The sequence below is a fragment of the Oryzias latipes genome, chromosome 1 (genome assembly GCF_002234675.1).
Source record: "Oryzias latipes chromosome 1, ASM223467v1".
NCBI lineage: Eukaryota > Metazoa > Chordata > Actinopteri > Beloniformes > Adrianichthyidae > Oryzias > Oryzias latipes.
The window spans coordinates 35212290-35227052 of NC_019859.2; the positions used below are offsets into that span (position 1 = coordinate 35212290).

At 45.5% G+C, this 14763-nt stretch overlaps 1 protein-coding gene across 2 annotated transcripts in view; it reads right to left on the reverse strand.

Moving 5' to 3' along the window:
• grk4 (G protein-coupled receptor kinase 4) overlaps positions 1–14763 on the reverse strand; it is a 67930-nt gene that overhangs the window by 5882 nt on the left and 47285 nt on the right. For both annotated transcript variants that reach the window (XM_004066309.4, XM_011480712.3), the window contains exons 9-13: positions 12202–12392; positions 3971–4008; positions 2286–2375; positions 1991–2199; positions 224–361 (exon numbers count right to left, since the gene is read on the reverse strand). In XM_004066309.4, the coding sequence (XP_004066357.1) occupies positions 224–361; positions 1991–2199; positions 2286–2375; positions 3971–4008; positions 12202–12392 (666 nt within the window). The remainder of the gene's footprint in view (positions 1–223; positions 362–1990; positions 2200–2285; positions 2376–3970; positions 4009–12201; positions 12393–14763) is intronic.

The window sequence follows — 14763 nt, forward strand, 5'->3', positions numbered from 1 at the left end:
AGTCATACGTCCTCACACATGTCTTGTGACCGCACCCGTCGGCGCTCAAAAGCCCTACCTCCAGGTGCAACGGATTCCCACAAGACAGACAGAGGGAAATGACCCCCCCATCCCATCCAACCCCGGCGCTGCCGTGATCCTCAGCCTCTCACTGTTTACTCGACACAGTGGTATTTCCTGTGTTCTGCTCTGCACTCGGCCCGATCGCGCCCTGGGAACTCACGTCTGGGACGAAGGGGGGGTCCAGCATGTGGGCCTCTAGCCGTTTGAAGTTAATGTTTCTGAAGATGGGGTGCTGCTTGACCTCCACTCCCCCGGAGCCCCGGCAGCCCAGCCTCTCCTTGGGGTCTTTGGCCAGGAGCTGGAACACAGCAGGAGGAAGGAAGAGCGCTTTCAAACATGCACAGATCTGCGCGCAGCTCAAACGACAGCAGCAGAGCATTTACAGCCTGGGATCGTTCCGATTACAGGGAGGACAGCGCGTGCGCGAGAGGCGTTACCGTCCACGCTCAAGCAGCAAACGAACGAATCCCAAAACTGTTAGGAGCTTATTTCTGATGTCTGAGGACGCACATCTGGAAATCTTTTGAGGCAGACTTTCCCTGTCCCTTAGGAATTTTCCATTTCTGATTCTTCAATTAATTGATTCTGATCAATGGAAATTTCCCAAAAAACTCAGTGTTGTGTAAAACTGTGTCGTCCCAACATAAGATCAAAGAAAAAACCAAGAAGGTTAGGCAACGAAAACAACAGATTCTACCGATTCAAGGGAGAAAGCTTTGGATTGAAGATAAAGTGAAGAACTTTTCAGGGTTTAATGGAAATTCCTGATCAGAAACACTTTAAAAAACTGTCCTTCAGTAAATAAAAATAATTTGAAAAAATGATTTAATTTGAAAGTAACCCACTATGCAACCAACACTACACTACCAAACAATAGAAAGTCACAAAGTGCAGGTCTGTCGTCACACGACGGCTTAGTCCCAGCTGCACTTTGGGCGGATACGGCAGGGGAACAGCGGTCAAACCTGTGCGGGGCACCAAATATCAAGGTCGCAGACCGCTCAAGCCTCGTTTCCACTGAGCGGTCCGCTCCGAACCCTTTTTAGACCCCCGTTGGTTGTAAGTCCAAAGAAAAACGGAACGGACTGGTTACTGTTGATTGGCTATAGCCCATTACGGCAAAAGAAAGCGCCAAGAGAGCGGCTGTATTCTTTATCTCCAATCTTCGTAAAAAAACAACATGAAATGCTGTGAAGATACGAAGAACCAAACGGGCCAAGCGGGAAAAAAATGACCTCCATTGGTGTTGTTGGTTACAGCACATATGCACCTGAAATGCCTGGACCGTTCCAAACCGGACTGGACCTCTCAGTAAAAACAAGGCTTCAGTAACGCGTAAAGAGAAAATGTTGGTGCACACGTGAATATTTTTTGATACGGGCTCACCGAGCCGTGCACAACCTCAACACCTGTGTGCCCCAAACCGGTTTATTTAACCCGCAGACAGCGGGAATCCACCCGTAAGCTGCTATGTTTCGTTTTCTTAGATCTGCACGTCGTGCAACGGCAAACTGGACCATGCAGAAGTGCAAATCTGACTCAGCTCCTGTTAAAGATAAAACAGGATATCAATAAGCAGTTTTATGATGGATTAGAGTTGCTCTGTAGGTGCATATTTTTATCCCCAAAAAGCAGAATCCAAAGTTCTTCCTTTTTATTTATAAATTTAACAGGGATGCTAACAAGAAGCTGCTTAAACAAAAGCATAACTTTCACATTTAGAGTCTGCAAAGGATGAAGCAGAACAAGATAACCCAATAAAACAAACTTTTCTATTCGAATTAATTCTACAAAGCTACCTGTGCCATATCCTGCAGATTTCACCGGGAAAACTCAAAGTCCCACTAGTTGTCACGCTCCACATTTGAGCCCTCCACCGGGGCAGCAGTGAGCTGCAGACCGGGAACCCTTTGGAACATGGGCTCACCTGTCTGCAGATGTCTTTGGCCTCCTCAGAGAACTTGTCAGAGTACTCCTCCTGGTCCTCGCGCACCCGCCTGTCCACCTCCTCCCGCTTCACTCGCTCCTTACGTTTGCGGAAAGGCGACTGGCCCTGGATCATTTCGAACACCAGGCAGCCCAGCCCCCACCAGTCCGGACAGAAGGTGTAGCTCTCGTTCTGGATCACCTCTGGAGCTGAGGCGGAGAGACGGGGGAAAGCGGACGGATCTCGGTAAAATTCAGACGGAGGGGGGACCGAAAAACCACCAAACAGTTTTTACCCATGTATCCCACAGTGCCCACTCTCCCTCGTATCGTCTCCCCCTCCGGAATTTGAACTGCCAGGCCCAGGTCGGAAATACGGATGTGTCCTGAAGGAGACAAAGGACATCCCAAGTGTGATTTCACAAAGAAAGTTCCCACTTTAAGACGGCAACAGCGGAGACGGAGAACTTTAGCAGCCTTTCAGACAGTTCACAGGGAAAAACGTCACCAAGTCCGTTTGGCTTGTTTCTACTTTAAATTTCTTGTTGCACTTGATATTATTATTTGTATATATTTATTTATTTATTTTATACAATAATTATATTTGTTTTAAGACACTAAATCTTGAATATCTTGAATCAGTCGATCTTGAAAACATCTTATTTGAAGCAAAACGTTTGTGCTTTTTTTTTTTTTTAACTTTTCTAAATATTTTTAAGCTGAAATTGTATTTTAGACAGTGAGTAGTTTTGTCTCACAGACCTGCCAGATTTATGGAAACCGGGAGGTTTTATTTTGAGAAATTCATCTTAAAATGTGACATTCTAGTATGTAAACATATATTTGTAAACATATAAAATTCATTTTTTGAGGAGCGTCTGCTTATTTAAAGCCACAATTTCCAGTTATCAGAGTATTTTACCCAAATATGAATGTTTACGGCTATATTGAGGATTAATTTCATCTTATAAAGGGCAAAACATCATACCTTTTGTTAAGAAATCTTACCAATAAACATTTTTTTCTTTATTTTTTAAGTTGTTATAAGAAGGCCCCTTTTCCCCGTCTGTGGCTTCTACATCAGCAAACTCATTGAATCTGAATGAAGCGCTCACATCATTTAAATTATTTACTGTTGTTAATCTTTTTATGAAATAAAACCATTTCATGGTTATGATCGGGCTCAGTTATCTTTGGATTTCCGTCCAGTCCAGGTCTTCTAAAGTCCATCTGGCTCTCTCTGACTTGAGCGCGCCTCTGTGGAGGCCGATTACTGAGCACGCTCAACAATTTAAGGCCGTGTCAGACAACCACTACCAACACATTTTGCGCATTTTCCACATTTGATTCATACGTGTTTCACGCGTTCGTCCTTCTTCGATGTGCACAGACGTCCGTCGAGGGTTTCGGCCGACGCGTCTTCACGTGAATTCGGTTTTGATCTGCTCAGAATATTTGAGAATTTTAACAAATTTGTGTCGTTTTTACGTAATTATTACATAAACCTAACAAAATTGTGCGTGATTTTTGTGAGATGCAAACGCAAATTTGTGTCTTTTCACGACCGTTCCAAGTATGTCTAACGGACTTTTCGACCACCGCTGTGTAACGGCATAAGTTACACACAAATCATTAATCAATTGCATGTAAACAGCGCAATAAACACACACGGTTCATGTTCTACGTTGGTTTACGTGTTCTTTGCGTGGTTCTTTCGTACTTCTTCCGTGGTTCATTTGTGATACAACTGACCAATTTCCTTCCATGCAATCAGCACCAAATAGTGGCGGTGCGACACGGCCTTCACTAGTAACCAGATCTGTTTAAATCTGAATAGTAGATTATTAAATTTGGGATCATTTGTTGGACTTATGACTCTCAGAAGTCCAGTGAGACTTTTTTTTTAAGTTTTAGATAAAGATGAAATCATTTTTGGATGAAATGAGATAAATGTGACTCCTGATATAATATAAATACCCACCACGGTCATCCAGAAGAATGTTTTCAGGTTTCAGATCCCTGCAGAGAAAAAGCAGCACATCAGGAGGATTTCTGATGCAGAGACACAAAAAACTCTTCATTTTCTTCTGCAAATCGTACTGGTCTTCCACGTTTTTCTGCTCGAGCTTTTAGATGAGTTCATTGGTCTTTTTTTCATCCATGAAACACACACCACAGCTCTTCAAATCCCTGCTTTTACTTGTTATTGAAGCTTCAAATGGACACAGTTCTTTCCAGTTCCATTCTCTGAGCTTTTTTTTTTCTTTCTTCTAGATGGACACTTCAGAACATTGTACCATGAAATCTGAGACTAAAAGTCTTGACGCCAGCTGAAACCACAAGATGAAGTTTGACGGAGCTGAAGGAGAAGGACATGCCAATACGAGAGCCTTCCAAGAACGCGGCTGTTTACGTCGCTGCAGCCCTGAGCCTTCACCACTTATTAACTCCTTAAGTGCACCACAGAGGAGCAGCACATCAGTCATCCACACATCTCTCCTAAAAGGACCAAAGAGTCCACACGTGCAGCAACGACATTATTAACATCTGTTGGCGTCGTTCTGTGCCCCACTCAAATGTGGGTTGTAATTTGAGGCCAAATCTGGCTTCTCATGGTTCATCCCTAAATTCCTTCTGCATAACCACCTGACTGCCAGAGAAAAAGTTAAAACTCTTTTAAATCCACCAAAAATCCCCCATCGTGTCCCCAAATGTCCTCTGTGGACACCAGAAGGAGTTCAGTCAGAGGTCTGTTCAGGTTTAGAAATGTCCTCTACAGAGGAAACAAGTGCTGGTAGTCAGGAGGATGTAACAGGAAGACAACAGCCGAAATGAGTTTTTAAGCTGTCAATCAAACCTGTGGAGACAAACTGGTCTACGAGTGGACTCTGGAGACACAGCAGAGGAATGTCCGCAGCATCGACTGGACATGAGAACTGGACCGAGTGAGTGTGACATCACCCAAAGGAAAAGGCTTGCTTCCTGCTCAGACCACATGAAGTGAATTACGATTGTGTCCGAATTCCTTCCCTACTCACTATATAGCGCTTTCCCCATTTTGTAGTGCTGTCTGAATCTCCAATTCCCAAATCCAGTGCCCTAGAAATCTCCCAGAAGTCCAGTGTGCTCACTAGGTGGGCGGATATAGAAAACAATCCATTGCGTCTGAACAATTTTCTACCAAAACAACGTATTTAAATGTATGATGTAATACATCATCAATGTTTTTATCTCCAGACAGTGGACTCATAAATAAAACGCTCATATCAATTTGATTTTAACTTTGCGAAATCAATGACGTCATATTCAGCGTAAAAGTAGTGAGCATGGTGTCTGAATTGCTATTAAAATCCAGGGCACTATATAGTCCCACTATGTCGTTTTTTAGTATTTAGGGGGGTTAGGGTGGGAATTCGGACACACCCTAAGTTGCCAGTTTTTCGTGACACGGGCGCCACCCTGTCGGAACCAGACGTCGGTCTGAGTGATCGTTTCCATGGCAACTACTCTCGCCAATCAGGAGTGAGCTCGTTGGAAAGCCCCACCCCTACCACCTAAAAGGGGGCTGTAAAAAATATACGAACACTGGACATGGGGGGGACCAGCAAGCTCCACCAACTGTTATTGAGACGTCTGATTGGTCAGTTAATCACCTGAAATACAAATAAAATATTATTTAAAAAAATAGGATTATCAAGAACATGTTAAAAAAAAAGAGGAATCAGAGCCAGAAGAAATATTCTGACCAATCCAATGACTGAATAACAGCTGTTTATTTCTCTGTAGAAGTCTTTTGGCTTCTAGGGGCCAGCAGGCACTTCCTGTTTGGGGAGGGGCCCCTCGGTCCAGTTCCCGTATACAAATCAATGGTCTTTGATGCCCTCAAACTGTTTAGTTTTACTGGTTTACCTTTACACCTGAAGGCCAATTTAGGCGTAAACAGTTTCAACTGCTGTCTTTGGTTATTTTCTTTTTTACAGATGTTTGAATCTAGAGAGAGATGACAGTCAGGGCGTCTCCTCATTGACTGTACCCGATAAAGGAACAAGACAGAATCCATACCAAACACATGATTCTGTTTGTCTTAGGACTTTTCATTTGTTCTTGTTTGGTGGGCAAAGGCTGGGATAGAAAGATGCCGCATGAATTCAATTTCCCTTTGATCCAATCACGTTCAGAAGATAACCCTCATTCAAATCTTGTTTGTGAGGTTGGAAATAGATCAACAAATAATGGGGAGTTTTCCGTCTGGGGTCTACAGAGAACTTTGCGGCTGGTTTAACCCGCTCTGGTAATAACTAATAACGCACCAATTCAGAGAGGAAGGAGCGACTTCCTGCTGATGTTTTGCATGGTGGTTGAAAAGCAAAGCTGTGGTTAAACGTTCACCATGGGCTGACCCGCTGCAGTGAACCACAGAGGCGCCCGACTGAACCTGAGATTTTCAATCACGGCTGCCAACGCTCATGGGACCCGAGTTGTAGTGGACCGGGTCATTCATTCATCGGAGCGCTGACGAGCGGTTTTGTGCGGCGGAGGAGCTTCAAACCCCAACGAAGGTGGAGATTGGTGTTGGTAAAACTTGACAGTAGCGACTCTTGTGATGGAAGTCTGGACTCTCTAAAATTCTAAACCAACACATAAGCCAAGAATGATGATTTACAAGACATGAAAAACACCGGGATGACTGGAGCTCAGGAGGACTCACTGCATTGTGGGATATGGACAGAACTCGTTCACTTCGAAATACATTTTTTGGTTACATTTAGTGTCTCTCTTGCTTGTGTAAATCAATGGTCTCCAACTTTTTCCTGGCCAAAGACCCTTTTAGAGGTCCTATATCATGCAAAATCAACTTTTTTGAGCTTTTCAGTGTCTCTTTATTTTTATTCCTCACAAAAAACAACCCCAAAGTGGTATTTTGATCCATTCATGCATGTTCCTCTATAAACCTGCTCTCTGATCACCAGCCCCTCCCAATCCACGCAAACAAGTGGGTGACGTCACCAAATGAGAAACCGCCCCTTCCAGGAAGAGTCTGCGCTGCAGGCTCCGCCCCCAGGCTAACAGACACGCCCACTTTCTCCATGCAGCTAGCGGTGGTCGGCTAAACGCTTTTATTTTTATATGAACAATGAACAAGCTCCCTGTGGTTAGGGGGGGTCGTAAAGAATACTACCAACGTATTCCCTGCGTGTCGTAAAAGGCGACTAAAAGGGACGGAGCGAGAGGACTGGGAATCCTCTCCCCTGTAACTACATTCCTAATTACGGACAGGGTAGAGTTGGGAAGGGGAGATTACCTCCCCAAACCCTTAAGATTGGGTCGTTGAATGTGCGGGGGTGTAGTACAGACGGAAGCAAAAGAGATCTGATTGGAAGGATGTTTGAAAGGAGGGGAATGAGCGTGTTAGCACTGAGTGAGACAAAGATGAAAGGGAAGGGTGAGTGTGTGTTTGGAAGTGTGAGTGGGAGAATGTCTGGTGTAGAGAGCGGGAGAGCAAGAGAAGGTGTGGCTTTGCTGGTGAGCTGTGAGGTGAGACGATGTGTGGTTGAATGGAAGGAGGTTTCACCAAGACTGATATGGGTGAAAGCGAAATTTCGGAAGGAGCTGTGGGTGTTCGTGAGTGCATATGGTCCTGGCAGTGAGAGAAATGAAGAGGAGAGAGTGACCTTCTGGAACGACTTGGATGAGTGCTTGCAAGGATTTGGAGCAAATGTGAATGTAGTGCTGATGGGAGATCTGAATGCTAGAGTGGGTGATGAGAAAATTGAGGGTGTTGTTGGCGGGCATGGTGTTCCTGGAAAGAATGATAATGGTGAGAGACTGATAGGAATGTGCACTGAAAGAGAGATGGTGATTGGGAATACATGGTTCAGAAAGAAAGAGATCCATAAGTATACGTGGGTGAGGCAGAGTGGTGGAAGAGTGATTGACAAAGCACTGATGGATTATGTGGTGGTTTCAAAGGTTGCATGTAGTAGATTGCTAGATGTAAATGTGAGGAGGGGAGAGTGTGGAGGTATGTCTGATCACTATTTGGTGGAAGGAAGGTTGCGTGTGGGTATGCCATGGGTGAGATCGAGAAAGAGTGGGGAGGCAAGAAAAGTTCTGAGAGTGAGTGTTTTGAAGAACAGAGAGAAAATGTGTGAGTATCAGAAGGAATTAGGTGGCAAGTGGAATATGGTAAAGGAGCAAATGGTTGTTGGAGTGGAGGAAGAATGGCAACAGTTCAAAAGTGCAGTGGTTGGAAGTGCAGAGGAAGTGTGTGGTGTGAGACGTGTTGGGGGTGGTCTAAGAAAGGGAAGTGAATGGTGGTGCGAGGATGTAAGGTTGGCTGTAGCTGAGAAGAGATGTGCGTACGAAGTATGGCTGCAGAGAAAGGACAGGGAGTCATATGAGTGTTATAAGGAGAAGAAAAGGGATGCTAAGAGAGCTGTGCGTGAGGCAAGAGCGGCTGCGGACGAAAGGTGGGGCAGACAGTTGACTGATAATTTTCGAGAGAACAAGAAAATGTTTTGGAAGGAGGTGAAGAGGGTGCGAAAGGGAGTGTCGGGGAGGGAGGAGAAAGTGAAAACAGAGGATGGAAGGATGTTGAATGAGGGGAATGCAGTAAGGAAAAGATGGGCAGAGTATTTCGAGAGGCTGCTGAATGTGGAGGAAGATCGGGATGCTGTGATTGGGATGGATGGAAGGGAAAGTAGACTGAATGTATTGGGAGAGTTGAATGAAACGTTGATTACAGGAGAGGAAGTTGAGCAAGCTGTGGGAAAGTTGAAAGTAGGAAAGGCTGCAGGTGTGGATGGGTGTGCTGGGGAATGCCTGAAGTGTGGTGGAGCGATCGTGATTGAGTGGTTAGTGAGATTGTTGAATGTGTGTTTTGCAAATGGGCAGGTGCCGCTTGATTGGATGAGTGCGTGTGTGGTTCCCCTGTACAAGGGTAAGGGTGATAAGTATGAATGTGGTAGTTTTAGGGGTATTAGTCTGTTGAGTGTTGTAGGCAAAGTATATGGGAGAGTGCTGATTAATAGGGTAGTGGAGGGAACTGAGTGTATGATTGGTGAAGAGCAGTGTGGTTTCAGGAGAGGTAGAGGGTGTGTGGATCAGGTGTTTGTTGTGAGACAGGTGTGTGAAAAGTTTTTGGCTAAGGGGAGGGAGGTGTTTTGGGCATTCATGGATTTAGAGAAGGCGTATGATAGGATTGATAGAGAGGCGTTGTGGGTGGTGTTGAGTATGTATGGTATTGATGGTAGATTGTTGGAAGGTGTGAAGAGTTTCTATAGACATAGTAGAGCGTGTGTGAGAGTGGGAAATAGCATGAGTGAGTGGTTTCCTGTGAGGGTTGGTCTGCGTCAGGGATGCGTGATGTCTCCGTGGTTGTTTAACGTGTATATGGATGGTGTGGTAAAAGAGGTGAATGAAAGGGTGTCGGGTACGGGTGTGAGCATGATAAATACTGACGGCAGCGAATGGAGTGTGAATCAGCTGCTGTTTGCAGATGATACTGCACTAGTGGCTGACTCAGAAGAGAACTTGGGACGTCTGGTTGAGGAGTTTGGAAGGGTGTGCGACAGAAGGAAGTTGAGAGTGAATGTGGAAAAGAGTAAGGTGATGAGGTGTACGAGGTTAAGGGGTGAACGCAGATTGAATGTGGCATTAAATGGGGAGTTGTTGGAAGAGGTAGAGTGTTTTCAGTATTTAGGGTCGTGTGTCTGTGTGGATGGTGGAATGGGGGGAGAGGTAGAGTTTAGAATGAATGAAGTACGAAAGATATGGGGGGTAATGAAGAGAGTGTTTGAATGTAGGTCACTGGGAAAGGATGCAAAAAGGAGATTGTATGAGGGTGTGGTGGTGCCTGCAGCGTTATATGGGGCTGAAACATGGAGTCTGAAAGTGGCGGAAAAGAGGAAGCTGAATGTAGTTGAGATGAGATGTTTGAGGAGTATGTGTGGTGTGACGCGTATGGATCGTATGAGAAATGAAGTTATCCGAGAGAGAACTGGTGTGACGCGAGAGTTGGCTGAAAGAGCAGAGCAAAAGGCACTGGGATGGTTTGGACATGTTGAAAGAATGGAAAGGGAGCGATTGGTGAAAAAGGTATATGAATCTGATGTGAGTGGAGTGAGAATGAGAGGAAGACCGCGAATGGGATGGACAGAGGGTGTAAAAAGAGCGCTGAATGCAAGAGGGATGACTGTGGTGCAGGGGAGAGAGGCTGCTCAGGACAGGGATGGGTGGAGAGAGTTTGTGTATGGATGAATGGATGGGTGTGGTAGAGGTCTGGTCTTGGGATGAAGCGGCAAGGGGAAACCAGCGTTGGCTGAGGCCCTGCAGTGGAGGTGCCCACACTGGGCTGTGCAGCTGACCCTGGTGCAGTGTGGTGTGGCTTAGACCAGATCTCAGACCAGTCGCACGCACATACGCACACACGCACTCACGCACTGAAGGAGGAGGGTTTGGGGAAGAGACAGAGGGAGCTAAAATTGTGTGCCTTGTCTAGGCTACCCCACCTTGGTGGGACACAGCCTTGGTAAATAATAATAATAATAATAATAATGAACAATGTAAACATCCTTCTTAGCGTTCAGATGTAGTTTGGTTTTCGTGGGAGAAACGCAGACACGCTGCCGAGGTCGACTCTACGTTGACATCATGAAATGGGCGGCGCCCACAAGGAGAGAAAGGCGGGGCCTCAGATCCAGTCGGCTTACTTCTGGGTAAAAGTAAGACGACTCATATTTCATAAAGAAAATTGTCATTTAGTTTGCCAAAGGTAAAATATTATCATATATATGAATATAGTTTACTTAGAAAGGCTAAAGAATAGGATGAAGGATGGTATGGGCCCTTAAATGTCAGACTATATTTTCACGTGCTGGCCCGTATAAGACTTAAGTTAGCATCTGAATTTTATTTTGCCTCCGGCTTCCCTTACTTAACTTTGGAAGATAAAGTTTCCCCTCAACTGTCAAAGTGGAAGCTAAAAAAAAAGAAAATAAAGACGCCAACTGTAGGTGCGATGGCTAAATGATTCCCCAAAAAAAACCTGCTCACTGAAACTGGTATTTTCTAAATATATTAATGTGAATCCACAGTTTGAACAACTTTATTAGCAGCATCCTGGAACATTAGACAGCACGTTGCTAAATATTCTGCATTATAATTATGGTCTGTGGGAACAACTGTCAGAATAAATCCATATTTGGAGTAAAAACTCCTGGTTTTTCTCTGTGAAATGCAGCTTGCTCTTATTTTGAAGTCAAAGGCTCTTCTTCTGTTTCCTCTCTGGCTCTTTTTTCTGCCAAAGGAAACTTTACAAATACGTTTCTTCTGGTTACTTTGCTAGCTTAGAGGTTTCAACTTAGCGGTCCAAGTAGCTGATGGATTTCGACACGTGACCAGGCGACTTTACATGTATCAAGAATAACTCAGATGTGGTGCAGAGAATCCATAGTTTTACAAAACAAAACGTCCTTCAGAATCAAATTCTGAATAAAATGGAAAAAAAGTGGGTCTGTTTTGTTTTTTTCTCCGTAGTCCAGTACCAAACTCTCCCACAGACCAGTACCGGTCCGCGGTCCACAGTCTGGAAAAGACTCTGACGTCTCACAGCTCTGCTGGGATCGAAGTTTGACGAAACTCACTCCACTACTTTATAACGAAGACATCATTCATTTTCACATCGGGTGAAAGAGATGAAGCGGTGTCTCAACTGCTGCGTTTCCACCACACGTGATCAAAAATCTAAAAAAACGCAGTTTCCATTCAATCCTAATCCTGCGAATAAACACACACCAACACACGCCATATGTCATTCACAAACACGGCATCCGTTTGTTGTTTTTTTAATTGTCGTGTTTCCATTAGGCAAATTCACCATCCCAAATCCAATTTGCATCATTTCATAGTCAGTGGAAACGCAGCTGTTCTCTTCTTCAGTTCTATTCACCTGAACTTACCAGTCTGTTTAAAGATAATGGAGCTACAGTCGGGTTTGAAAGGAAACAGACCCAAACCACTGATCGTCTCCACACATCTGTACCTGATGCTCTGGCGTGGCTTGTTTCAATCTTCATCTCCTGCTTTTAACAGTGTTTGTGTTTCTGAGTCTTTAAGTGTTGGATGGGCTGCACCATTTCAGTGTCACCGAACCACACAGAGGGGGGTATCAGGCAGGGAGGGAGGGAGGAAGGCGGCCACCTCTGGTCTTACCTGTAGACTATCCTCTCGCGGTGCAGGTCCTCCAGGCCACAGCAGATCTCTGCGGCGTAGAAGATGGCCCTCTGCTCGTCAAAGCCGGAGTTTCCCATATTGTAGATGTGAAACTTTAGGTCACCGCCGTTCATTATGGTGAGCACCAGGCACAGCGCATCCTTGGTCTCGTAGGCGTATGCTAGACTAACCTGGAGAGACAGGCACATTGGGAGAAGGAGTAACCGGGGTCAAGTGAGAGGACGGACAGTTTGAAAGGAGCGGCGGTGAGCCGCAGAAAGGGCCGGAAAAGCCCCGTTTGGTTTGCTGAATGCACCAAACCCTGACGGAACGCCAAAAATGTACACAGAGCGAGACCCGGAGAGCTGCATTGCAGATACTTTGATCCCACCATCAATCTCTCTTTCCTCCCCTTCTTTCCCACCGCCCCCTCTCTCCCCCATCCCCCTTGTGGGTCAGTAACACACGGGGTACAGGGGTTAGTGTGCGAGCAGGATGTTGCCGCCATCAGGAGGAATCCCATCTGCTCCGAGACACCGGTCCCGGCGGGCCGAGTGAGCGGCACAGGCATCCAAACAACATGTACATACTGTCCTTAAAGGCCCACGAAACAAGAACCCCCCCCCCATGCTCCTTAAATTGTGTTTACGCATTAGCAACGGATAAATCTGTTTAAGTTGGCACCACAGTGCTCATGCCTCCTAAAACGGTCGTTTCACTGGAAATACAGCAAAAATGGAACAGGAAGAGAGATGTTTCCATCCACAGATTCTGAGAAGAACGCTGGTCACATTTATATCAGCAACCCCCCCCCACCATGGTTTTGATTGTGTCTGCACGATGAGCCCAAGTTGCCTTAGACATGCAAGAAAACTTTTCAGGATTCTGTCCCGCGGCGTTGTGGACCTTTTTTTTTTGTTTCTTTGAACAGCGGCTCTTCTAGCTGAGGTTCAATTTCAACAAAGTTTGTGTTGATGATTTGTATCAAATTTTGTCAAATTATCAAATTTGTCAATAATGATATTAATATTGACTCAAAAATTGTGTGTGTCTGTGTGGGGGGGGGATGTCAAAGCTTTTTGTTAGGGTGACAGCCCCCCCCCACCCACCCGACCCTCCTGTAGCTCCGCCCCTGCGTCGCAGTGGGAGAAACTATTAAAAAAAATAAATAAATAAAAAGAACGGCGCCAAGATCTCCTATGGGGATCAAAAAATATTTCAAAATCCACTAACGAACCCAAAACAGACGTGCAGGGGATCTCAAAGGGAAGTTCTGAAATTATTATGGGATGGCCACAGGACCTGCGGTTGGTGGTCAAGTGTGACATTTGAGGATTTTCACACAAGATAGGGCAAAAGAAGCGATCACTATGTTTGACACACAGTTTAAGTCTCCAACCAAACCAAAGTTTTGTTGACCTTTGACCTTGGGAAGACCCAAGACAAAAACAGAAATCCCCTTTAGCACCAGTCACAAATTTAAATCAGTGATTGTTCCCACCTAGTGATTTTAATCTATTGCCTCCCACTCCGACAATTGAAAAAAAAAGTGTAACCGTTAGCGCACAGAACTCCCCACCACTCTTCCCTATCCTGTTGTTGAGAGCTCTCTGTTTACACTCTCCCATTAGCCTACAGCCACTCACACCCCTACCTAATTTTAGCGGTGCTACCAAAAGGTTGAGGAATATAAGATCTAACCAGCCATACAGTTTGGATCCAGACGTTAAAAACATCTTTTCTCATCGGAGTGGATCTTAAAAGAAGACGCCTGATGAATTCCCCATCTGGAAAACGTGCAGTGATCATCGTGATCTCATAAAAGCGCCAAAACGTTGGCGGGACCTTCCAACACAGACAAGAGTGCTGAACATGGCGGCACAGGAAGAAGTGGAATCAGAGGCGCATCTGCATGAGAAGGGAGGAAGGGCCTCCTCTAACCTGCTAGAAGCTGCTGTGCCCCCAGTCTAAAATGTTCACACGCTGTATTCACCCACTCACTGAGCACGGCGCCTCGCTTCAGCGGACAGCAGCCTCATGTTTGCATCCACTAATCTTATGCAGGGATCCTGAAAGCAAAGAAAGAACAGGGAGGGAGAGAATCGAGAGCTTCGGAAGAGCACTTGACTCTTCTCCTCTCTACCGCTGTTTGGTCAGTGTTGCTAGGCAACAGAGTAGGTAAAGAGGCACATGAAGAGTCATCAGTTACGCCTGCAGCAGCGAGAGCGAACGCACACATACTCGCATTGAATCATGTGCCAATCCCAGGTGACGAGAGCTGCAAGTCTGAGGCTCTGTAATAAGCCCACTCCGGTCTGTTTGTGTGTGTGTGTGCGTGAACATGTGCGTGAGAACATGCACACACACATGCCTCTGCCATGACTCACTCAAATCAAGGACGCACAACATGCTGCATCAGAAATGGACCAGTCTAGCACACGCGGTTCAACACAAGCTCAACAATTAGCTGTGGAGCCGTGCTCCTGCACCGCTCCTGCAGGCAGGCCGCTGAACAACAGCACCACTAATGTTAGGCTAGCAAGAAAGTGTAAACAGAGAGCT